Below are 26817 nucleotides of genomic sequence, written 5' to 3' on the forward strand. Positions count from 1 at the left end.
TTCATTCCGATCTAGGATGTGTTATTTGAGTGTTCCCTTTATTTTTTTGAGCAGTGTATATAATAGTAGTGTCTTTTTATGTCACAGGGAGGTCTTTGGACCCCCTTTAGGTTCAAGTGATATCTCTGCACTCATTATAACTACTCCCCTAAATATTTTCATTAAACCATATACTTTGTAGGCAGTTCCAAAAAACCACAAGATGCTGTTTGTCCAAGAAAATTAGGTTTTTAAAGAAGTACTCGCAACTAAATTGTTATTCTCTAATCCCTTATCAATATGTATGTAGTGAAATTTGGATGTGTTTTATACTTAATGATCACCATCCTGTCTGTTCCCAGCATCGTTCCGATCCTCTTCTGAACCACGTGACCACAAATCAGATGAGCCGAATAAAAAGCTTCTTTGGTACGGATTGGCAGTTACTTTCTCAATGTCTGTCTTTGAGAGCCTCAAAGTGACTCTAATAAGCTTAGATTGAGATATTTTGTGAACCGGCTAAGCTGAATTGCAGTCGCGTGGTTCAGAAGAGGATCAGAACTTTGCTGGGAACTGGATAAGTGAGTGATCGGTAAGTATTGACACACATCCACACTGCACTACATATATATTATTAAGGAGTTAGGGAATACAATCTTTGCTAGGAGTGTTTTTTAAGTGTGGAAATAATTGTTTTATATATTTTTAGTCCCCTGTGCAGTAAGAAACATTAATGCGCTGCACCAATGTGGTAGCGACTATGCAGATGTCACCTGGGAGGCAGCCGCAGGAGGAGTCACCTACACAGCTGCGCTCAGCACTGAGGACGGAGCGAGGAGTATATGCAACACTTCAGATGCCAGCTGTGTAGCCTATGGCTTAAAATGTGGTCAGCAATATGCAGTTATGGTGGAAACATTTGGGCCAAGTTGTAGCAGCAGAGTCAACGCCACCGACTATATCTTTACAGGTGATTTCATCTCTGATCACATAAATGATGACGATGTAGATTCCACGGATTGCCTGAATGCTATATTATTCTGTACCACTGCGTCCACTCTTAAACCTGTCATTTTCCCTTCTCTATTCATTTTATACAGTCGTAGCCAAAAGTTTTGGGACTGACCCAAATTTTGGTTTTCACATACAGTAGTTTACTGCTTCAATGTTTTTAGATCTTTTAGTCAGATGTTTCTGTGATTACTGAATTACAGTTATCAACATTTGATAAGTTTTTCCTTTTGTTGATAATCACATTAAGTTTATGTAAAGACTCAATATTTCCAGTGCTGACCTTTATTTTCCAACACTTCTGCCCTTCACTCTGACTGATGACTACCCATTCTCGTCTAATCAGTGCTTGGAGTTCATCATAATTTCTGTTTTGTCTCTTGCTTTTTGAGGACTGACCCCAGGTTTTCAATGGGATAGAGATCTGAGAAGTTTCCTGGTCATGGACCCCAAATTTCAATCTTTTGTTCACCTAGCCATTTGGTTATCACTTTTGCCTTGTGACATGGTGTCCATCTTACCAGGAAAAGCATTGTTCAACACCAAATTGCTCCTGGATTGTTGGGAGAAGTTGCTCTTGGAGGAGGTTTAGATCCTATTCTTTATCCATGATAGTGTTCTTTGGAAAAATTGTGAGTGAGCACCTCCATGGATGAAAAGCTCCCACACATGAATGGCCTCAGGATGCTTTACTGTTGGCATGACACAGGACTCATGGTAGTGCTCACCATTTCTTCTCTGGTCAATTATTCTTCTAGATAATCCAAACAGTTATAAGGGGGCGCCATCAGAGAAAATAACTTTTCCCCAGTCTTCTGCAGTCCAATCGCTTTGCTTTCTGCAAAGTTATTTTCTTTGATGAAGCCCCTTATATCACTGTATTTACTTATACAGATAACAAGGGATTTGAACAACCATACAGCTCTGGACATGAAATCCATACAATCGATCATTAGGAGCACTGCTCTGAAAGCTGAGAAGCCTGGTGATTTTGCAAGATATATAACAGTAGCTTATCAGGAGCTGAGATGGAGGGGGAGGGAGGTGAGCAGATAATTGCTGCATAAAATCAATAGACTGGATAGAGATGGCTGGGATATTAGAAGTTAACTTCTAGCCTGGAATGTACCTACTGGTCACACTTGGCCAGGTTCTGGGCAGGCACAACTAGCCGAGCTCCATGGAAGCCAGCTGTATATTCTGAAAGATAAATGCTCTCATTACTGGATAAAGACAGCAGATCAATTGCAAACCTGCTATCTAACTAATTAATGGAATTTAATAACATGAGAATACCCCTTTAAGAAAAATCATATATACTATATGTATATTATATGACTGAATACGGAGGTTTGACCAAGATGTTCATACATAACTATTTTAGCAGTAATTTCTTTAATTTACCTTTTCTTTATAGCACCCTGCAAGCCACAGAATGTCACCGCAGAGGTTGACTGCCTGACCAACCGAGCAGCTCTATTCTGGAGCCGGACATCTGGGGCTGCCCGTTACTTAGCATCGATCATAGGACCAGAAGTAGATGGTCCTACCTGTAACTCCACATCCACTACCTGTAACATTGATCATCTAAACTGTGGACTCACATATGACTTTATTGTCACAGCATCAAATGCACAATGCCAAGGTGAAAGCAGCATCGTCACACAACTTGTCACAGGTACAAACAACATATAATCTGCAGCAAGGTGAAGGCCGACCGTGGTTAGGTGAATGAGGAATGACAATATGTGGAGATGTATATGTGCAAGTATAAATCTAACTTTTTACAATGAAACCATTTTTAAGAATGTCCATATTTGTCTTTGCAAGCTCCGTGTGCTCCTGGTCTTGTCGTGACACAAATGCATTGTCATACTGGATCGCTGCTTCTGTCATGGAATGTAATGGCCAATATTGGAAATTTCACCTCTAATTTGATGGGCTCTGATGGAGTTAATAGAACATGCAAATCCACAGAAGCGAATTGCACCTTCCCCAGTCTGCCCTGTGGACAAGAATACGCGGCGTCTGTGTATGCCACAAACCAATACTGCGATGGGCCGATAAGTCAGAATGTCACGATCCACTCCGGTAAGGCAGCGGAGCTCAATGAATCTAACAAAACTGTTTTTGTGCATAGATATTTACTGTAGTCAATATTGGATTCATGAAAAAAAATGCAATACAATTCAATAATACAAAACAATAGATGTTACTGCATTGTGTGACTATTCTAGACGTAAGTCTCAATGACCAGTGTGAGCACTACGTGACATTCCTGTCTTTTCATACATTCACCAAACTTCTATATGACTTCTACAAGCCTCATATGTACAGTATGGCAAATATCTATTTGTGAAGTTTTGATGGACCCTCAAAACCTGTTACCATAGGTCCCCATTTAGTTATTATGCTGTTGTTCTTTGCAAAACTATTTGTATTAGATCTGATATTTAGTTGCCCAATCTATAATATGCAAAATTTTAATTTATGCTAGAAAATCTGCATAAATGAAAAGTCTTCATGTCAGTGGCATTGCGTGGATTGCCAGTGCCCGGCGCAAGGAAAGTATTGCAGTCCGTCATCTAGTATCAATAATGACAGTAGATAATAAACAATGACACATAATAATGCCTCGAAGTTCCTCCTTTAGAAAGTATCAATGCCCCTGTGGTGAGGCCAGGGACTGGAAATTCATATTCCCAGTTATGAAGGTCTCAGCAGGAATGCTAGTCTGTCTGACTTCAAAGGACCCCAGGGGAAATGGTGTATTCCCCACAGTCAGGATATGACTTAATTACCATTACGTTACTATGCCGGCTCCAAAAGGATGCTATTGCCCAGGGTGACAAGCCAGGAGAGAATTGAATACAGGTCAGCTAGGATATATACCTTTGTAGTGCAAACGCCTATTCCTGACAAGAGTATGGGGGAGCTAATTGAATCATGGCAATGAGGAATAGCTAATTGAATTACCTCTGAAGTCAGGGGAAGCTCCTGTGTTAGATCAATTACCATGCGCACCTTACAATGAGAATATTGCTGGGAAATGGATTATGAAATGTCTGATAGAAGGGAAGAGGAGATTACATGTAAATCGCCCATTTTCTGCCCTGCCCAAGTTACGTATAAATGTGTCCCTCTGTGAGAGAGGAGGCGTCTTCTGTTGAGGGTCACCTGTTGCTACAGATGTGCTGAAAGACCCAAGGAACCGCCCTGGACCCATGACAGCACCCTTCCTGCCGTGTCCAGAGACCTTTCACATTATCCTAAACCCGGAACTCACGGAAATTTTAAGGAAGGATCAGGGGCACGTGGCTCCGATCGGTTTGTGACAGCCCCCTTATAAAATAGTGAAGTCTAGATGAGTGCCCTCTCTAAAAGTAATAATTCCATCTTTGTGACCCTCCACACATCCCCCCAAAAAGAGGCCAATTCTTCAAGACTGGCGTAGTGCACACTCCAATATTGCTGGATATACGGTGCCAAATTCATTGAGAGCCACACGCCGCTTAATGAATTCAGCGCATCTTCTGTGTAGCGTGCGCTTCCGAGCACTGCACCAGAAATGCTATTCCATTCCCCGACTGGAGTAACATTTCTGTTGTACAAAATTTCAGCAATTTTTGAGAAGAATTTGACAGAAGGCATGGCCACGCCTCAGCTTCGCCCAGTTAGGTGGAGCTGATTCAAACTGGCATGAAAACTCCAGAAGTTGCAACATATTTGTGCAACTCCCCTTTGTGCAAAAATGTTGCAATTTTTCAAAACTTTTACACCAGTTTTCTGGTGTAAAAGTTTTGATGAATCATCCCCAAAGTTTATACACACATGATCCAAGCAATTGTGTTCTCTTCCCCTCTGCACACAGAGCAAACCAGCACAGGAGGTGCAATGCAACTGCATCATTGCGCTCACTGCAATGGGACACTGACATCTTGTAGGACATAACTCTAAAGCTGCCTGCTCTGCCCTAGGTTCCAACTGTATCAATAACATATTTATGCTGATACAGCTAAAAATTGCATTTTCTGGAAGTCATAGGCATGTGCACTGTCACAGATTTTTGACACTTGCTACCCTGTGCCCCCCCCACGTTACACCACTGCTTCATGTATTTACTTTTAGTTTTCTTAGTGGACACTTCACTGGACATTGCTCCTATCACTTAATAACAACAGGAGTCAGGAGTTATTCCTTTACTCACATGATGTCAATTCTAATCTACAGCCCCTTGTGCTCCTGTGGATGTACATCCCTCCCTAAACTGTACAGATAACTCAGCTCTGGTATCTTGGGGTGTTTCACCTGGAGCCTCCAATTATACCTTGTCAATGAACAGCTCATATGGAAACAGACATTGCAGAAGTGAGGACACGAGGTGTTGGGTACAGGATCTGGCATGTGGGGAGAGCTACGCTGTAGCCGTCAGCGCACACAATGAGGTTTGCAGCAGTGAAGAAAGCCGTGCCACTCAGCTTCTAACAGGTGAGATTACATTATTATTTTTAAATTGGGTTTTAATTCCTTATGCAAAAAATAGTTTCTGGTTACTGAAGAAAACTTATAGTGCTGTAAAATGTAACAACACAGTGTAAATGTGTGCAAATGCCATAGACGTGTTTGATAGGAGCTTCACCCACCGAGTATTTCCACAGACACGTCACACACTACGCCTGGCTGCCCGCCTCAAGTAAAGGCGTATACAACCCAAAATGATGCACGACAGAGCACACTGTGACTTCATCTGCATCATTATAGTCAGAGGCCCCATCAGAGCATACTGCCAGATCCCGTTTTGCGGGGTTTCGACTTAAGCCCCGACGGAGCAAATGGATGTAGTGGAAAATGCTATGTGAACATAGCCTTAGTCACATACTAGTGATGTCTATTTTCCCGGACTGTTTGCTTGGAGAAGATTGAGAAACCTCCATGGTTTGGTTTTTTAGGCATGTGAGAAAAACTGATGAATCACTGATGGTAAAATTGCAGGTAATGGAGAAACAAATGGGTTAATTCTGCGCTGACGTGTGGAAGGATGATGGATGCCAATCCAAGTATAAGTGGTTTATTTGTCAACACGTTTCAAAGTATATAAACTTCTTCCTCAGGACAGCCATGATAGCTGAGGAAGAAGTTTATATACTAACGTAGAATTAACCCATTTGTTTCTACATTACCTGCACTTTCATCAACTCTTGGGTCTGCAGCAGCCTTAAGCATCATTAGTGGTTGTGTGCACACAATCCGGCTAGGTGAGCATGACGCGCCCCCTGGGCCGTGGGGTACTCGGTAGCCGGGCTAGTCGGTGATGGGGATGTCACGGTGGCAGTGACCCGGTCCGTGACCCAGGGCGGTCAATTAAAGGAAAAGTAAAAGGGAATAAAGTTTTTAGAGATAATGTTCGTGACGCCACCTGTGGTATGCGGCTATATGGGGCCGCCGCTGCGGTGCTGATCCATTCGAGCCGATGGTGACGCAGCCGAGTTGGTTCAGCTCTCCACTGGCAGAGCTTAGCTCCAGGGCAGTATATGAAGAATTGTGGAGGTATATGTTGTTGGTGCGGTGTAATGCAGGGCTGAGGGCGCAGATAATGACCAGACAACGAATTAATGGCGGTTTCCTCTATTTTTACTTTTGTTAGAGCAGATCGGGGCACGGGTACTAGCTGGTAGTGGAGACCCTGGAGGCCTGGAAGCAAGTTGGGGATCCACCTCGCCAGGTGGAGTTGGAGGCCTTCCCTCTGCGCTATTCTCTTTGGCCCTGCTGCTTGAATCTATGCTGCGGCCCTCGTCCCTGAGTAAAACGTCTTTTTCCTCACCCGTATGGCAGGCTGCTCGGGCCTTCCTCAAGTGTCGCTCCTACGTGGCGGTGCTGGGCAATACGATGCTGCTGAGCCGCTGGGTGTCTGATGGGGCCAGGAGACCTGCAGTCTAGTGCCCTATGGATTTAGCGGCTGGACCTTCAGTGCCCTGCAACCACGGACTCCATGGTGTCCAGCTCCTTTGAGCTTCTCTCTGGGGTGAGCTTGTCCACAGCTTCCTTCCCCAGGTCCTTCCTCGACGCTCTCACGTCTCCAACTACTCTCCACTCATTCTTATTAACCCCGCCTCCAGATTCCAGTTGTTAAGGGGAGGAGCTCCCCTTTCTGGTCTGGAGCCAGGAAAGTGTTGTATGCTAATAAACCTGATTAGGGGACCCCTTCTTGCTTCCAGGCATGGCATCACCCCTTGTGAGGGAGGTAATGCCACTTTGGCAACCGGACCCCTGGGGTGCCACAAGCACCATTATGCAATTCTTTTAACATTGTTACCCAGATAAGACCCTATTTAGTGCTTTGTGTCTTTCCAGTCCTTATTTTCTAATGATGACACTGACCAAACACGGATGAGAATGGATCAGTTTTTTTCATGTACAAAAACAAAACAAAGATCTGAATGAGGCCTAAGGCTGGGTTTAGACCACGTTATGAATAATAATATCCATATTGCCATCCCGTATGGCCTCCAAATCTCAACCCGCATGTCCATTTTTGACATCCATATAATTTCCGTTTTTATACATGAATTAAAAAATTTCCCAAGGCCAAATACAGTTTTCTATGCTGTGTCTCTATGACATTCAATTATATTTGCGAGTCTGATAAAAAAAGTGGATGAGAGTTGTACATGCTGTGACTTTTTTACTTGTAGATCATCGGACCATGTGTAGAACTGTTCATCTGCACTACCCTATTCACTTACATTAGTCTGTGTGTTTGGCACACGGACAGCATAAAGACTGAACGGATCCCGAGTCAGTCCAAACCCTAGATTTCATTTTTGCACATTTTCTAGCACTGGAGGGGTAAGAGAGAAGTAAAACAGATGTCTCCTATGACAAATAATGTGCATTGCTTTATTTGTATTACCCTTTGGACTGTGATTTGGCAAAGATAAAGGAGGTTGTGGTTAGAGTCTTTAGCAATATTTCGTTTATTTCTTTGTTCTTTTATAAAGTTTTACCTATGTTTCACAAATGTTTTGTTAAATATAGTCCCTACTAGGAATATCAGATTTTCTTTTAGTCTTCAAAAACAACCTACATGAGCAGATCAGTCAAGAAAACTTTAATCCATGGAAAATAAAAGCCATTGGCTGTTTTGCAAGGAATATAACTAAAGCTTCATTCAGATGGCAATGATGTTTCTTGTACACAAAAACCAGTCTGAGTGTCATCAGTGGATTTGAGCAGAGTGTGATCAGAGTTTGATCAGTTTATACTATGAGAGTTTGGGCAGAGTTTCATCACTTTTTCTCAGATAAAAAACATGTGATGGAGGTTTTTCAAGCTTCTAATATCAAACAGTCTGTGAAAAACAGAAAGCACAGGGATGGCATCCAAGTGCTGTGTGATTTTTTTTTAAGGGCCAATAGACTTGTACTGGCAATTTTGATCCGAGAAGCTAATCAATATCAGATAAGTCTTTGTGAAATTGTGCAGACTACTGGGACATGTGAACATACATGGAGTTGTGATCAGCCCAATAGACTATAATAGGTACAAGTTCTTGAAAAACAAGAGTAGAACGTGTATGAGAAAAAATGAAGTCTGAATGAGCCCTAATTTTTATGAATGAACCCTAATTCAAACCTCATTATCAATTTACATTGCGTTACATTAGATTTTGTTGTATAAAATCTGGATTAATAAATCATACGTTTACTCATCTTTCAGGTCCATGTTCTCCAGTGAATTTACAAGCTAATATTACTTCTGAGTTGGTTGTCCTGGCCTGGGGAGAAGCACAAGGTGCTGTGAATTACACCGTACAAGTAGCAGGCACTAATGGAGAAATATACATTTGTCATTCATCCAATTCCTCATGTGAAATGAAGGACCTCGCTTGTGGCAGTCAATACTCTATGTCAGTAAGAGCTATTGGACCCTATTGCAGTAAAGTCAGTGGCAGCTATTTATTTCAAACAGGTAAAAAAGATACATTAAGATATCTTTATAATTCACTGGAGTTATAAATATTACCTAGAATTTTGTAACTGTTCAAATGGAATCGTCAAAAACATTCCACTCCAGTATTTTTTTTTAATACATTTGTTAAACTGCCTAAATATTTGGGTCACAGTTTAGTAACACAGACTGAAGCTCTCAAGTTACAACATCACAATGTATCAGCCATTTAGGAATATTTTACTATTCATCAGTTACTGTGACATTATATTAAAATATTGTTTTTTTTCTGTCTATGATTTTTATGTCACGTCATCGCCTATACAGTATATTTTATGGTGGGTTATTCCCAACATTGCAAGTTAACACCTATCCACAGGACACAGGATAGCTGATAACTTGCGGATCAGTGGTGTTTTGACCTTTGGTACATCCAGCGAAAACGGGACTCTGAAATGCCCCGCCGGAATAAAGTGATGGTCGCACATGCCCGCCATTGCTCCATTCATTATCTATGGGCCTGATTAGAGTAGAGGAGAGTATGAACAATCACCACTGTATTCCGAAAGACCAATTCATATCTATGTTCTCTGGATTGGTGGGATCCTAGCAGTTGAACCCCACCAATCTGCAAATTAACAGTTATTCTGTGTCCTATGCATAGGTGTTAACTTGTAATATTGACACTTTGATTATTAAAGTATATGTCCAATGAAAAATATATTGTTCACACGACGCTCAATGTAAAGTACTTTTATGAAGCTTTTCTCTCCAAAGTTCAGCTGTTTGGACTGCAGACCTCTTCTTATTCCTAATTCACTGTGGGAGATTATATTTGTCTGCAATGGTACAGATACATTTTCTACAAACCTGCTAGCTCACATTATAATTGGCACTCTTCACTTTTCCCTTTCCCTTGTTAGTTCACTCCTGTGGTCAAGCACTTCTCACACTGCATGAAACAGTGCTGAGGCTGCTGTGATCACAAGACAGCAAGATCTACCCCATTATGTTATGGGAGTTCTGTATCATGTTTGTTATCATGTCTTTATTATAATTAAGTGTTTATGTAGTTACTGCAAAACTGAAGTTTAGTGTCAGTTCGTCTGCACCCAGGCTAGTCCAGGAGCACCGTCACTTACAGTATCCATGCACTTCACTGGCATCACATCCACAACGGGGTGATTGGCTAACCAGCATGTGCAGGAAGAGCATGGAGGAGAAGAACAAGTCATCCCTCTTCTCCTCCTCCCTACACACACCGCTTTGTCAATCACACTGCACACTGCTTTAGGCATGATAACAGTGATGTGCAGTGATGAGTGATGGCACTCCCAGACTCGTCTGGGTAAATGCACACCAAGATTAAACTTAGTTTTCCTGTAATTACATTACATAATGTGGCGCCCCTGAGGGTTCAGTCGCCACAGGGGTACTGCACCTCAGATAGAGGTGTGGTATCTCCTCTTCCAGGTAAGGATGGAGCATCACTCAGGACCCCACTTCACACTCAACACTACACCAATCCTGTCCTGTAGGGGGCCTAAATGTACCAGGGTGCTGCCCCGGCCTGGGATAGAGGAGATGGGGGGAACCAAAGATAGGGGGAACCATGTAGTGGGTGAGGGTGGAGGACACACTTTTAGGAAGCACTTATTAATTGATATATAATCTACGGCCATCTTAAGTTCAAGGTCTTTGACTGAGGGTCTTCTGCCAGGGTCCAGCAAGAGTCTGTAGCTGGCTGAAGATTTGCGGTCCTCGTACTCTGGCCTTGAGACGAGGAGCGGGTCAGAGTTAACCACTGTCTCTACCCGGTCAGGGTCCTGTTCTAAGAAGGCCCTGGAGGGGAACGGAGGAGATAGGCTCCACAGGCAAAAGGATCCCAGGGGGATACGGACAGAGCGGAGTCGCCACCTGTATTCTTCACTCTGGCCTAGTCAGAGGGATTCCTGCTGCAAAAGGGGTAACCGGCACCCGATATCTGGCTTTGTCACTTCACGTCTCAGTCAGAAAAGCCCGGAGGCTTAGTGGATCCCAGGGAGATACGGACGGAGCGGAGTCGCCACCTGTATCTCTTAAACTGCGTTTACCCAGTGGGACCCGGCCTTACACCACATTCATTCCACACACAGTCAGGAGAAGACTCAGTGGGAGAACTTACCAAGGAGAGGAACACACACACCAGCGGGGTCTCGACAGGTGCTCCTGATCTACCTGGGAAGTGCAGGACCCCCTTCCCGGTGGCTGCAGTACGCCGTGTGTAGCAGTGAGAAGCTTTGCGGCTGAAAGTTCATCTACAGTGAGTAAAGACCCGGATGACTTCATTCACTGCCTCTGCTTGTTTATTCCCGCGCGGCACTGCACCCACCATACAGTTTCACCAAACACTGCCCTGAGGCCTACTCCGCCTGTGGGGAGTAGTACCAACCAAGCTGCCAGAACACCAGCCTCAGAGGACTGTTGCAGCGCTGGTGGCCTTCACCGGAAACCACAGGTGGCGTAGTTGAACAACCACTCATCCAAAAAGCCCATTATTTTAATGTGACATTCCTGGGCACGGAACGGGTCTAGGCCACGACTGCATCCCCGCAACACCTACACTGACCCGGCTCTGAGTAACCCCATCGCTCAGGGAGGGCGAGTCAATAACATAAACACTTATTTATAATAAAGCCATTACAAACATGATACTGCACTCCTAACACATTATGGGCTAGAATCCCACTTAAGTCCTGTGACCACAGCAGCCTCAGAACTGAGATTATGCTGAGATTTTGCTGTAATTGCTTAAATCAGGGGCGTTGGTAGGGTCACAGATGATCAGGGGACCTAACCCAGAGACATATGTTTTGCCACATCCCTACCACATGATGCTGCCACCACCATGTTTCACTGTGGGGAAGGTGTTCTTGGGGTGATAAGCTGTGTTGATTTGGCGCCAGACATAGTATTTACCTTGGTAGGCAAAAATTTCAACTTTGGTCTCATCTGACTACAGCACCTTGCTCCATACATTTGGGGAGTCTCCCACATGTCTTTTGGCAAACTCAAAATGAGCCTTACAATTTTTGTGTGTAAATAAAGACTTTTTTCTGACCCCTCTTCCATAAAGGCCACTTTTATGGAGTGTACAAGCTAATTGTGGTCGTATGGACAGATACTCCAGTCTCTGCTTGGGAACTCTGCAGTTCCTTCAGGGTTATCTTTAGTCTCTGTGCTGCCTCTCTGATTAATGCCCTTCTTGCCCGGGCTCAGAGTTTCGGTGGGTGCCCTCTCTTGGCAGGTTTGTTGTGCTACCATGTTCTTTCCATTTGATGATAATGGATTTGATGGTGCTCCGGGGGATCATCGGAGATTGGGATATTTTTTTATTACCCAACCCTGACTTGTACTGCTCAACAACTTTGTCCCTGACTTGTTTGGAGATCTCCTTGGTCTTCATGGTGTTGTTTGGTAGTGGTGCCTCTTGCTTAATGGTGTTGCAGCCTCTGTGGCCTTTCAGAAAAGGTGTGTATATACTGACAGACTATGTGACACTTAGATTGCACACAGGTGGACATCCTGTCACTAAGCATGTGACTTATGAAGGTAATTGCTTGCACCAGAATTTTTTAGGGGCTTCATCACAAAAAGGGTGAACACATATGCACATGCCAATTTTTAGTTATTTGATCCCATAAATTTAATTTATGCCTATATTTTTCTCACTTCACCAACTAAGACTATTTAGTGCTGATGCATCACACACAAATCGGATTACAAAAATATGTAAACACAGGTTGTAATGTAACAAAATAGGTAAAAAACCAAGGTGGGGAGGTGAATACTTTTGAAAGCCACTGTATATATATATATATGTATTGTGGTAGATCTGACTCGCCCCCTGGGCCGCGGGGCACTCGGAGCCGGGCAATAGGGAGACGATGGGGGTAGTAGTGGCAACCCGGTCCGTGGCTCAGGGTGGTCAGACCAGTGGTAGTCCCTTTATAGGTTTTAAGTGATGTCCACCCGTGGACTGCGGCTATTACGAACCGCCGCTGCAAGGTAATCCCCTGAGGCTGGTGGTGTGTGCAGCTGAGATTGTATAACTCCCCACGGGAAGAGTGTAGCCCCAGGGCAGTGCAGGGGATGGTGAGAGTGATGGTGAGGAGAGTCCCGGTACCGTTAGTGCTGGAGGAGCAAGGCACACACAGACAACGTACTGCAGTCCAATGCCTTTTACTCACAGTTCATATACTCCGGGTCACTTCTGTACAGGCAATGACCGCCCAAGCCGTGCTGCGTCCACCAGGTGAGGGGCTCGGTCAACCCCCAGGCAATTCAGGAGCGTGGCACAGGACCCCCTTTTATCCTTTCTCTGGCCTGCCTCACCAGTGACCAACTTTTGTCCAGCTGCCGCGGATCTGCGCGGGTAAACGTGGGCCCAGTTCCCCGCTGTCCTTTATGGTGCTTTCCTAGCAGGTTTGATGAGGTGTCGCACCAATAAATGATCACGACGTCCGGTCTTTGGCTGAGGGTAGTTTCTCCTCCACCAACTTGGGATCCGGTACCCTTAATCTGCCTGACCCTTCACCCGGTATTCTCATGGGTTCTTAGGGTCCCTTCCACATTCTTGTTTCTGAGCCCTTCTGTTTCTCTCTCTCTCTTCTCCTTCTTTCCTGTTCCTTCTCTTCTCAGGCCCCGGCCTTTTCTCTAGGCCTGCCTCTGAGCAGAGCTCCTACAGAGCCTCTGCTCCCTGTCTTCTCTGACTGAACTCCCTCTGACTGAACTGACTCTGATCTAAGATGGTGCCCACCTTTTATAACTCCCTCTAGAACATGAGCCCAGGTGACCAGCAACCAATGGGCTCCTACCTACGCTCAGGAACCGTCCCCTCTTGCTCCTACATCACCGGGTTTTCCTCCCCCCTCCCCACTCCAGCCAGGGACATGGTCTGTCATGCCTGCATTACTGCCTAATGGGAGCACCGTTGAACTGTCCCCCGGAAATGGGGTGTGTGTGATGTATGCAGCTACCCGAGCCCTGGTCCATACTCCATCCTTACCCGGGAGTGGAATATCACACCTCTGGCAGAGGTGCAATACCCCTGTAGCGGCCGAGCCCTCGGGGCGCTACAGATCCACTCACTCAGCTACACATAGAGGTAGCCACAGCAATGCTGTCTCTTTAAATCTTCCACAGATTTATTATGTGCAGTGCAGGATTAGCAAAATAAGGCCTAACGAGAAAGCAAAACATAACATATGGCACAGTCCATGTTACTGCTAGGATCCGCCCGCTCAGGAAATAAAGGTTCAGCTTTCCTTAACACAAACATACAACTCTGGAGCTCACATCTCCAGGCACACCCACCAATCAATCAGCCAGAAGGCTGTGCATTTATCCTCTGAACTCCCCCCAGGGGAGGAGATATGTTGAACAGCCTCCCACCCTCTCTCCAGCTGTTCAATCAACCTAGCCCTAAACATGGCCAATTAACCCCTCTCATCACTTAGTGTGCTGGGGCATTTTTCTAGGTTCATATCACTGAAGCTAACAACCTCAGTGATACATATCTCCCCTCCAGTACATTGCCAGCGACTTTGTCACAGTGTATATGTATATATACGCATATATATGTACAGTATATATATATATATTAAAAAAAAAATATTTATATATATATATATATATATATATATATATATATATATATATACACACTACCGTTCAAAAGTTTGGGGTCATTTAGGAATTTCATTATTTTTGAAAGAAAAGCACATTTTTTTTCAATGAAGCTAACATTAAATGAATCAGAAATACACTCTATACATTGTTAATGTATTAAATTACTATTCTAGCTGCAAATGTCTTGTTTTTTTTTTCAATATATACATAGGTGTATAGGGGCCCATTTCCAACAACCACCACTCCAATGTTTTAATGGTACATTGTGTTTGCTAACTGTGTAAGAAGGCTAATGGATGTTTAGAAAACCCTAGAAAACCCTTGCACAAGTATGTTAGCCCAGCTGAAAACGGTTTGGCTGATTTGAGAAGCTATAAAATTGACCTTCCTTTGAGCTAGTTGAGAATCTGGAGCATTACATTTGTTTGTTCTATGAAACTCTCAAAATGGCCAGAAAAAGAGAACTTGCATGTGAAACTCAACAGTCTATTCTTGTTCTTAGAAATGAAGGCTATTCCATGCGAGAAATTGCCAAGAAACTGAAGATTTCCTACAACGGTGTGTTCTACTCCCTTCAGAGGAGAGCACAAACAGGCTCTAACCAGAGTAGAAAGAGAAGTGGGAGGCCCCGCTGCACAACTGAGCAGCAAGACAAGTACATTAGAGTCTCTAGTTTGAGAAATCGACGCCTCACAGCTCCTCAACTGGCAGCTTCGTTAAATAGTACACGCAAAACGCCAGAGTCAACGTCTACAGTGAAGAGGCGACTCCGGGATGCTGGCCTTCAGGGCAAAGTGGCAAAGAAAAAGCCATATCTGAGACTGGCTAATAAAAGGAAAAGATTAATATGGGCAAAAGAACACAGACATTGGACAGAGGAAGATTGGAAAAAAGTTTTATGGACAGACGAATCAAAGTTTGAGGTGTTTGGATCACACAGAAGAACATTTGTGAGACGCAGAACAGCTGAAAAGATGCTGGAAGAGTGCCTGACGCCATCTGTCAAGCATGGTGGAGGTAATGTGATGGTCTGGGGTTGCTTTGGTGCTGGTAAAGTGGGAGATTTGTACAAGGTAAATGGGATTTTGAATAAGGAAGGCTATCACTCCATTTTGCAACGCCATGCCATACCCTGTGGACAGCGCTTGATTGGAGCCAATTTCATCCTACAAGAGGAGAATGACCCAAAGCACACCTCCAAATTATGCATGAACTATTTAGGGAAGAAGCAGGCAGCTGGTATTCTATCTGTAATGGAGTGGCCAGCACAGTCACCAGATCTCAACCCCATTGAGCTGTTGTGGGAGCAGATTGACCCTATGGTACGCAAAAAGTGCCCATCAAGCCAACCCAACTTGTGGGAGGGTCTTCATGAAGATGGGGTGAAATTTCTCAAGATTACCTCAGCAAATTAACAGCTAGAATGCAAAAGATCTGCAATGCTGGAATTGCTGCAAAGGAGCATTCTGTGACGAAAGCAAAGTTTGAAGGAGAAAATTATTCTAATAAAAATCATTATTTCTAACCTTGTCACTGTCTGGACTATATTTTCTATTCATTTTGCAACTCATTTGATAAATAAAAGTATGAGTTTTCATGGAAAACACAAAATTGTCTGGGTGACCCAAACTTTTGAACGGTAGTGTATATATATAATATATATACATACATATACACACACATAATCACTCTTTTCTTCATCATAGGATTGTGTACTTAGGCATCAGCAGCCTGAGGAGCCCTCCTGTCAGCCCTGCACACTTCCCCTGTTCGGACTGCTGAGCTACTGGGAACATTACAGGAGTGAGAGGGCTCTTGTGTGTGAATAGTATCCACAGAGGGGAAATTGCTGTAAGGTTTCTCCCCTCTCCTCCGTAATGTTAGGCCACTCCGCTCTCCTCATGACTGACGTATATCTCCCCTCTTCTCAGTGGTTTCTCCCGTCTCCCATCTTCTCAGTGGTGTTTCCCCTCTCCTCAGCACGCTTACATACCTGGCCCCGCTCACCTCTTCCCTTTACCCCTTGGTGACACAGGCACTCGCTCTGCAACTAGACGGGGACATTTCTCTTGTAACTGGCGCCGAAGAGGAGGAGCAGGGAGCGGGCAGGAGGATACACAGCTAATCATATGCACGCACCCGCGGGGCTGGGCCACAGTGAGGAATTGGTCAGTATTTGATATCAGTATCTGTAAGCCAAAACCAGGAGTGGGTGATAGATACAGAAGTGGTGACGTGTTTCTATTATGCTTTACCTCCGACTGTTCCTCTCCTGGTTTTGGCTTATAAATACTGAGGTAAAATACTGAGCAAATACTGAACGTGTGCACATGGCCTTAGGGCTCGCTCACACGAGCGTATACCACCACGGCTGAGTGCTATGCAGTATTTTATCCGAAAGCACTCAGCCGTGTTATTCTATAGGGCTGTGCAGATCTGCTTTTATTTTCTCATGCCAATTCAGCATGCTGTAAGTTGCTCCAATATCTGGATCACACACTCCTATACAAGATTATGGTTGTGTGTGAATCATCAGTCTGCACTCAGATGTCATCCAAGTGCAGTCCAATGTACAGACAATGGAGAAGATGGAGAAATGAAGTTCTCCATCTTCTCTGCACCTGTGCTGTGATTGTCTCATGGAAGAGAATCAGATCACACTAAGATGACACTCGGCTCAAATTCTGACAGAGTTTGAGCTGAATGTCATTAGCAGAATCGGCTCAATTCTCTTGCATGAGAGAATATACGCCAGTGTGAACGAGCCCTTAGGCACATCCTGCATGTGTGCATGGCTCTTTTTACAAATAAAGTTTATTGAAAAAAAAGCCTGAGATTCGGGGCAGTGCACTTCTGATCAGTGGCACAGGCCCCAGATCTAAGTGCCTATAAATGCCCCTGACTTAAATACTTATTCATAATAAAGACACGAAAACAGCCGTTATTAGGAGGCTGATACAGCACATTATGGGGGTTCCTGCTTTCAGGCTCCCTTTAATTCGTTTTCAGGTGGCGCCTGCTTTCAACTTCTAGTATTAGGGCACGGCCCCACTATCAGTATTTGGCCACGGCCCCACTATCAGTATTTGGTCAGTATTCGGTCAGTATTTTTTCCCAGGAGTGGGAGCCAAATCCAGGTGAAGAACAATCAGAGAAAACGTATAATAGAAACAAGTCACCAATTCTGCATTTATCACCCACTCCTGGTTTTGGCTCCCACTCCTGAGAAAAAATACTGACCGAATACTGACTGAATACTGATAGTGGGGCCGTGGCCTTAAGGACAAGTCTGGAATACGACACTTAAACACCTACATGTTGTTAATCTTCTTATGTATATGTCGGACCTGACAGTATTAGGGAACACTCTTTAAACGTATCATTACATTACTAATGTATTCTGTTCTTCTTTCAGCTCCTTGCTCTCTCCAGAATGTAGTCACAGCGCTGGATTGTACAAGTAATGTAGTCACTGTTTCATGGAACATAAGTTCGGGTGCCGACAGTTACCAATCTGAAGCAATTGGGACAAATGGAGAAAAATCTGTGTGTAACTCCACAAATACATCCTGTGACTTTTCTGACTTGACATGTGGAGAATTATACCTGGTTACCGTTACGGCAAACAATGAGGCCAGCAGTAGTAAGCCCAGTGCACCTGTTGAATTTGCAACTGGTAAGTTCTCAATAGTTTAGTATTAACTAATTAATCATTGTTACTTTGTAAGCAGGGAAATCACAAGTGATTTTTAACTGTCACCAGAATAATGTAGAGGCAGAGACCCTGATTCCAGTGATGTGTCACTTCCCTGGTTGCTTGCTGTTGTTTTGATAAGGGACACATGTCAGATTTAAAAATGGGGCTCTGTCAGGAAGATAAAATCAGTCTTCGGTGGAAAGGGGTTCAAAAGTATCTGTCGTCTTACAATTTTTCTTTGTCAGTAGAGTGGGTCCTTATTGTCTGCATTGCTTGAGGGGTGTAGGGATGCAGCAAATGAAGGTATCCAGTCGGATATAAAACTTCACCGATTTATTAGCACAGCATAAAAAGTTCCAGGCACATAAAAAATATTGTATCAAGGCAAAATCTGATGTGATTCGGACACAGAACTGTCCTTACCCTAACTAAGAACAGTTCTATGTCCGAAATGCGTCGGTTTTTGCCTTGATGCAATATTTTTAAGCTGCTTTTATGCTGTACTAATAAATTGGTGACGTTTTATATCTGAATGGCTAAACCTTTCTTTGCTTTGTCTGCATCTCGAGCCAAGCAGGGTCCTACTTTCTGTGCCGAGGATCTTCACAGCCAATGTACCGGAGCTGGTAAGCTTCGTGCTTATCGTGTAGGGACACACCCCACTGATAAGGGGAACGGTTATCCCTAATTATCAATTCATTCATACATTTACATGAGGAGTGACAGAGAAACGGCACACTGCAGATACTTTCATATTGTTTATGTTATGGGGAATGCTTGTATTTTATATAGCAGACACGTCTGGAGGGCTGACAGCTCTTCTATAGGAGAGTATTATTTGGATACTAAATACATATCATATTGTTCTCTTTTTCAGCTCCCTGTGTTCCAGTACAAGAAGTGCCCAAACTCATCTGCTACAACAATTCTGTTGCCCTGTCCTGGAGTCAAACATCTGGTGCCATCAGATATGTCGCCAATGTGACTGGTCAAAAAGACTTTTATTCCTGTCAAACAGAAGATACTGCATGTGTAATCAATGAGTTAAAATGTGGTCAGACATACAGTGCGACGGTGACTGCCATCAGCAAGCAGTGCAGTGGTCTGCCATCTGCCCCGGTTACACTGACATCTGGTAACACTGAATAAGCTATGTTTTTAAAGGGAATCTGTCACCAGGTTTTTGCTCCCCATCTGAGATTGGTATATTGTAGGGGAAGAAACCCTGATTCCAGCGATGTATCAGTTACTGGGCTGCTTGTAGTAGATTTGATAACACCACTGTTTTCTCTGCTGCAGATCTAGCAGTTCTCTGAATGTTGAGTTCTGTATAACCCCGCCCACACCACTGATTGGCAGCTTTCTGTGTACACTGTGCATAGGCAGAAATCTGCAAATCAGTGGTGGTGGTGGGGTTATACAGGGCACATGAATATGGAGGACTAAATGGCTGCAGGTTTTATAGTCTTAGGCCATGGCCCCACTATCAGTATTTGGTCAGTTTTCAGTCAGTATTTTTTCTCAGGAGTGGGAGCCAAAACCAGGAGTGGGTGATAAATGCAGAATTGGTGACTTGTTTCTATTATACCTTTTCTCTGATTGTTCCTCACCTGGTTTTGGCTCCCACTCCTGTGAAAAAATACTGACTGAATACTGACCAAATACTGATAGTGGGGCCATGGCCTTAAAGTGATAATCTCCTGCTGATAAAACTGTGATTTTATCAAAACTACAGCAAGCAGCCCAGTAAGTAACACATCACTAGGTCTCTGCCTCTGAATTATCCTGACCTAAGATTAGGTGGCAGAAACCTTGTGTTAGATTCCTTTTAATGATGACTTTTACCATGGATAATCCATTTTATATATCCTATGAATATCCATTATTATAGGTCCTTGCCAACCGCAGAATGTGGTCTCCAACTTCAATTGCTTAAATCACTCAACCCTTGTAACCTGGGATGAAGCCCCTGGGGCCCTGAGATATGTATCCAGTTTGATGTCAGTTGGAGAAGAACGCTTTGAGTGTAATAGTACAGATACGGTCTGTGAAATCACGGGTTTGCAGTGTGGATGGAGCTACAACGTGACGGTGACAGCTTTCAGCAGTGAATGTCAGAGTGCACCCAGCTCCCCAGCTCGGCTCTATGCAGGTGATCACACTCAATCAATGGAGTTGTATAGCTTAATAACTTGGCTATTTAGTTCCACAGACATCAATGAGGTAACCGCTGCCATGTCCAGTTCTTTCATGTTGCAGATATTCCTCATGCTTCCCGATCAAACATCCAATCTATTTTCTCGTCTCACAAGAATACTGTCCAGAGTAGGAACCTTGATAATGTGGGGCACCATGCAAATTGTTTGGTTTCCTGGCAGAATTGGTAAAATGTATAATTCTACTTATGACTACAAATCTACTGATTATTCTCTTTTTTTTAGTACCTTGTGTGCCGACTGAGCTACAAGCTAAGGTTGACTGCGAATCTGATTTTGCAATCGTATCTTGGACTATTGTAGCTGGAGCTGAAAATTACACTGCAGTGATCACCGGGCCTCAGATGGAGCAATATTACTGCAACACAATCAACTCGTCTTGTAACTTTACCCAATTGTCATGTGGGCTTGTATATCAGGCAACTATTCTTGCAGCTGGAAAGTTATGCAGCAGTACTGTAAGCTCGGCCATTACCTTTCACACAGGTATGTGGGATGTCATTCAATCTTTATATGGATTGTATGGGGCATTTATAAGGTATAAACTCAACTACATGTCTTTGATTTACATCCAGGAATCAAATTTTTTAGCAACCCTATTCTCAATACTTATTTACTACACAGTGCTTGGTTGGAGTCTTGGAGCTAATAATGTCAGAGTCATATATATTAAATGCCAGACTGAAACCACTTTCTATACTAGGCAGCATCTACAGTCATGGACAAAGGTTTTGAGACTGACACAAATTTTGGTTTTCACAGTTTTCTGCTTCACTGCTTTTAGATCTTTTAGTCGGATGCATCTATGGTTATTGAAGTAAAATGAAAAGCATTTAATATATTTTCAAACTTTTATTGATAAATACATCAATTTAAGCAAAGACTCAGTATTTACACTGTTAACTAGTGTTGAGCGAGCATGCTCGACTCTGCTCGGTTCTCGCCGGAGCATCACGCTACTCAGGATGTTCGGCGAGCACCGATCATTTCCGGGTTACTCGGGCGGGAGCTCGGGTCTCCGCCCTGCATGTTTGCCGCTCTTTACAGAGCCAATGAACATGCAGGGATTGCCAGCCAGTCACTGTAATGCCGCAGCCATGTTGTTTGTGGGCATTACAGTGATTGGCTGGCCGCACAGCGTCACCTCGAGTATTTAAAACCGGGCGCCGCCATCGTGGACACAGTCGGCTAGGATCAGACAGTGTAGGGACAGCGCTGCTGATTTAGGGAGAGATATATATACTGCGAAATAGTTAGTGTAGGGTCTGTAAAGGCTGCCCGATCAAACAAACAGTCCTTCTCAGGACTAATATCCATCCCAGATATCAGGCAGGCAGGCAGGCTGGCTTCACACTGTACAAATACCCGTCTTATTAACCTTTTGGTGTCCCCCCCCCCCAAAAAAAAAGTGTGTCTCTGATTTTTCAGACACAAATATATCTGTTGAAAATAGTCTGGTGTAGGCTAGAGAAACAGAAGTGTGGTTTTGCAGTTCCACGGTTCAAACCAATGTATTATCCACTTTTGGGCCATTTGTATCTAAAAAAAAACAGTTTGAGTGTGTCGCTCACTGTTCAGCCGCAAATATATATATTTAAAAAAGTCTGGTATACACCAGTAAATTCTAACTGTGGTTTCGCTGTTCCTCGGTAAAAAATCTCTATTATCCTGCTTTTGGCATTTTTTGCCATAAAAAAAACCTAATAGCGTCTCCCTGATTTTTCAGACACAAATATATCTGTTGAAAATAGTCTAGTGTAGGCCAGAGAAATAGAAGTGTGGTTTTGCAGTTCCACGGGTCAAATCTCTGTATTATCCTGCTTTTGGCATTTTTTGCCATAAAGAAAAACTAATAGTGTCTCCCTGATTTTTCAGACACAAATATATCTGTTGAAAATAGTCTGGTGTAGGCCCGAGAAATAGAAGTGTGGTTTTGCAGTTCCACGGGTCAAATCTCTGTATTATCCTGCTTTTCACATTTTTTCCGTAAAGAAAAACAGTAATAGTTTCTCCCTGATTGTTCAGATTGTTTAAAAGAGTCGGGTGTAGGCCAGAGAAATAGAACTGTAGTTTTCCTCTTCCACGGTTCTAATCTCCTTTTTGTTACCCTTTTTCCATTGATAGTGCGAGTGTAAGCTATTTTACTTCCTTTACAATGGGCAAGGCGCGTGGCAAGGGACGTGGAACTGGACGTTCTGGTGATGGTGTGTGCAGAGGACGGGGCCGTGGCCAAGGTGAAAATGTGCCACAGCCAACAGCCACATCTTCTCGCTCCCACTTCTTGACCAAATTACTAGAGAAGCACAGAACAACACCAGTATTGCGAACTGATCAGTGTGAACAGGTTATTAATTGGATAGCAGATAATACTTCCAGTTACCTGGGCACCACCACCTCCGGTCTGTCTTCCACATGGTCAACTCTTAGTAGCCGTGAGTCTCGACCGCATACTCCTCCTCACCCTGATGCCCCTTCCTCCCACCATGCCGAGTGTCATCAGACAGCAACTGATCCCACACTTGGACACTCTGAAGAGCTGTTCACTGGTCCATTTCCAGATTTGTGCCCCTCGCCTGCTCCGCTTGAAGTGGTGGAAGAGGAGATCCCATGTAGCGATGCCCAAATATTTAAACAGCCACGGCCACAGGAAGTCGACGCTGGCAATTTGTCACAAGAGCTGGATGATGACGAGACACAATTGCCAGGAAGTGAGGAGGAGGATCGTGGTGCGCAAGTGGAAGAGGAGGAGGTGGTGGATAATCTAGTAACTGACCCAACGTGGCAGGAGGACATGCAGAGCGAGGCCAGCAGCACACAGGGTGAGGGAGGCAGAGTACCCCAACAGGCAGGAAGAAGCAGTGTGGTGGCCGCACACAGAAGGCAGGCAACAGTTCCCCATAACACCAACACGAGGGACGTTGCCAGTACAACCTTTAGGTCTTCCAGAGTCTGGAATTTTTTTAAAGACTCTGCGGATAACATCAAAAAGGCCATTTGTACCACCTGCCATGCCAGCATCAGCAGGGGTGACAAAACTACCAGCCTGACCACCACCAGCATGATCAGGCACGTGGCAGCAAAGCACCCGACTTTGTGGGGTGAACCCCAGGGTCCACGATTAGTGTCAGCGGGTGTCACCACTGCTTCTTCCGCTGTTGTGCGTGCAATAGAACCCCCTGTTGTGTGTGCAAGGCAATCCCCTGTCCATACTGCATGCAAAGATGCCCCCTCCTCTCAGTCTTCACTTGTTCTGCCAGTTTCTCAAGAAACAGCATCAACGTCCACGTCCCACCGCAGCTTTCAATTGTCCATATCCCAGACCTTTGAACGAAAGCGGAAATTCGCAGCCGACGCCCCACAGGCCACAGTTCTAAATTCGCACATTTCATGACTGCTTGCGTTGGAAATGCTGCCTTTTAGGCTGGTGGAGACGGAATCCTTCACTGGCACACTGGGTAAACATAGTATAAACGGGGACCCAGTCGGACCTTGGGACGGAACACATCCTCCCCACACTGAGGATTGCGGGCCCTATGTCAGTCAGAGTTGCCCCCACAGTGTACAGCTCCTGCGCATCCTACTCCTCCTCCTCTTCATGTTCAGCCTCCATCTCAGATATCACCACATCAGTTACAAGCTGGAAGCACTGCAGTACTGCCTCCGCCAAGAGGCAACAGGCTGTGCTGAAACTCATAAGCTTAGGTGAGAAACCTCACACTGCTTGTGAGTTGTGGACAGCTGTGAAAGAGCAGGCAGATCTGTGGCTGAGACCGCTGAACCTATATCCAGGCATGGTCGTGTGTCACAATGGCCGTAACCTGGTGGTGGCTCTGATGCGAGGCGAGATCACACACGTACCATGCCTGGCTCATGTGCTTAACCTCGTGGTTCAGCGGTTTCTTAAATCGTACCCCGAGTTGCCAGATCTGCTCGTCAAAGTACGCCGCCTGTCAGCTCATTTTCGCAAGTCGGCTACAGTTTCTGCCGCCCTTGCTGTGTTGCAGTAGCGTTTGCTGCTTCTGTCACACCGACTGGTGTGTGATGTCCCCACATGTTGGAACTCTACCCTCCACATGTTGCAAAGGATTTGTGAGCAGAAGAGAGCAGTTGTGGAGTACCAGCTACAACAAGGCCATCGATATTCAGGTCAGACTCCACACATAAGACCTCTGGAGTGGACCTGGATGTCTGACATATGTACCATCTTGACAAACTTTGAGGAGTCCACCAAGATGGTGAGTGGCGATGACCCCATGATTAGCGTCAGCATTCCACTTGCCTGTCTTTTGCAACGCTCTCTGCAGAGAATTAAAGAGGAGGCATTGCAGCCAGAGTATGATGAGATGGATCAAGAAGCCGTAGCGGTCGATTACACACAGCCCAGCCTCATCTCATCCCAACGTGCATTGGGGGACAATGAGGGAGAGGAGGAGGAGGAGGAGGAAGAACAGGAGCTTGTATCATGCGCTGTAGACGGTAGTACCTGTACAACTGTCATACCGTCGGTTCAGCGTGGGTGGCCTGAGGACAGGGGGGAGGAGGAGGAGGAGGAGAAGGAGAGCATGGTCAGTCGTCATCTTGGTGAGGACACGGAAGTCTTGCCCGTTACCAGTCTGGCACACATGGCTGACTTTATGTTACGCTGCCTTAACCGTGACCCTCGCGTTGTCAAAATGTTGGGTGACAGTCATTACTGGTTGGTGACACTTTTAGACCCCCGCTACAAGGAGAACTTTCACTCTCTTATTCCTGAGGTGGAGAGGTCTACAAAAATGGGGCAGTACCAGAAGGCCCTTCCTGCAGAACTGTTAAAAAAATTCCCATCTGAACACGCTAGCGGCAGAGGTCACAGTTCGTTGCCCAACCAAGGCGTACATGCGAGAGAGACGCAACTCCAATCCAGCAGAGGCAGGGGAACACTGTCAACGTTCTGGGACAGTTTTCTCAGACCCTCCCTTCGGACAGACCCTGAGGCGCGGGGTACTCTCACAAGGAGTGGAAAGTTTCAAAAGATGGTGAGGGAGTACCTTGCCGACCGTACCAGCGTCCTCCGTGATTCCTCTGTGCCTTTTAATTATTGGGTATCCAAGCTGGACACTTGGAATGAACTCGCTCTGTACGCCTTGGAGGTCCTGGCCTGCCCTGCCACTAGTGTGTTATCGGAGCGTGTTTTTAGTGCCGCTGGGGGAATTATAACTGATAAGCGCACTTGCCTGTCAACTGACAATGCTGACAAGCTGACCCTTATCAAAATGAACAAGGACTGGATTGGGCCAGATTTCTCATCACCACCAAATGACAGCAGAGTAACATAAAGTCAAATCCACTGTGTTATTTCGGGAGGTGTATTCACATGCACCGCTTCACACCCACACATGGGTATACGCTTCCTCATTTCGGCTGTTTTATGCTCTTCTCATTATCCTCAGCTTCCACCACCACTATACCACCAGGGTGACCGTGGGCTGTGTTGCAATTATTGAAAGTTCCTCCGTCCTTATTTTTGGCAGCTTTTGCTTGGAAGGTGTAATGCACACACCCGGGCTGAGCATCGTGTGCGTGTATATGTAGTGATTCCACTGTGCCATGAACCGGAGAGTGCCTGGAGGGGCGTAACTAAGTATCTGCCCGATCCGACCAAGTTCGCACAACGGCATACGACGCCAGTGCACCAGGGAGGAATCGGGCAGAGGGACCAGGTGCTACTCCAGGTCAGACCCCGGACACGGCTGTTGACCCACACAGGGGAATACTGGAACAGGCAGGTTAGGCTGGCACACCGACTGGTGGGTATAGGCAGACACGGCTGGAATACTGATGGGTGGATGCTGGCGAGCATGACTGGTATGCAGGCAGGCGGGTATGCTGGCAGGGGGGTACAGGCAAGCACGGCTAGAGTGCAGACAGGGAGGCACTAGCAGGTAGGAACACAGGCGGGATAGGACCCAGTACACACTGGGACTCAGAAACAGAACCACACATGTGGCGGACAAACACAGCAGAGTGAGGCCGCCCAGAGTGGTGAGCGAGAGCAGGGCAAGACGAGACCGCCTAGAGCGGTGAGCGAGAGCAGGGCAAGACGAGGCCGCCTAGAGCGGTGAGCGAGGGTAGAGCAGGACGAGGCCGCCTGGAGCGGTGAGCGAGAGTAGAGCAGGACGAGGCCGCCTAGAGCGGTGAGCGAGAGTATAGCAGGACGAGGCCGCCTGGAGCGGTGAGCGAGAGTAGAGCAGGACGAGGCCGCCTGGAGCGGTGAGCGAGAGTAGAGCAGGACGAGGCCGCCTGGAGCAGTGAGCGAGA

At 45.2% G+C, this 26817-nt stretch overlaps 1 protein-coding gene across 1 annotated transcript in view; it reads left to right on the plus strand.

Annotated features, from left to right (window-relative positions):
• Nucleotides 1-18836: 18836 nt before the first annotated feature.
• LOC141156637 (receptor-type tyrosine-protein phosphatase beta-like) overlaps nt 18837-26817 on the plus strand; it is a 190934-nt gene continuing 182953 nt past the window's right edge. The window contains exons 1-5 of the mRNA XM_073642826.1: nt 18837-18930; nt 19182-19439; nt 20196-20456; nt 20564-20629; nt 20746-21006. Coding sequence (XP_073498927.1) covers nt 18837-18930; nt 19182-19439; nt 20196-20456; nt 20564-20629; nt 20746-21006 — 940 coding nt within the window. The remainder of the gene's footprint in view (nt 18931-19181; nt 19440-20195; nt 20457-20563; nt 20630-20745; nt 21007-26817) is intronic.

This window comes from Phyllobates terribilis, unplaced genomic scaffold (assembly GCF_046119375.1).
Source record: "Phyllobates terribilis strain yellow unplaced genomic scaffold, ASM4611937v1 Scaffold_8__6_contigs__length_399053987, whole genome shotgun sequence".
Classification (NCBI taxonomy): Eukaryota; Metazoa; Chordata; class Amphibia; order Anura; family Dendrobatidae; genus Phyllobates; species Phyllobates terribilis.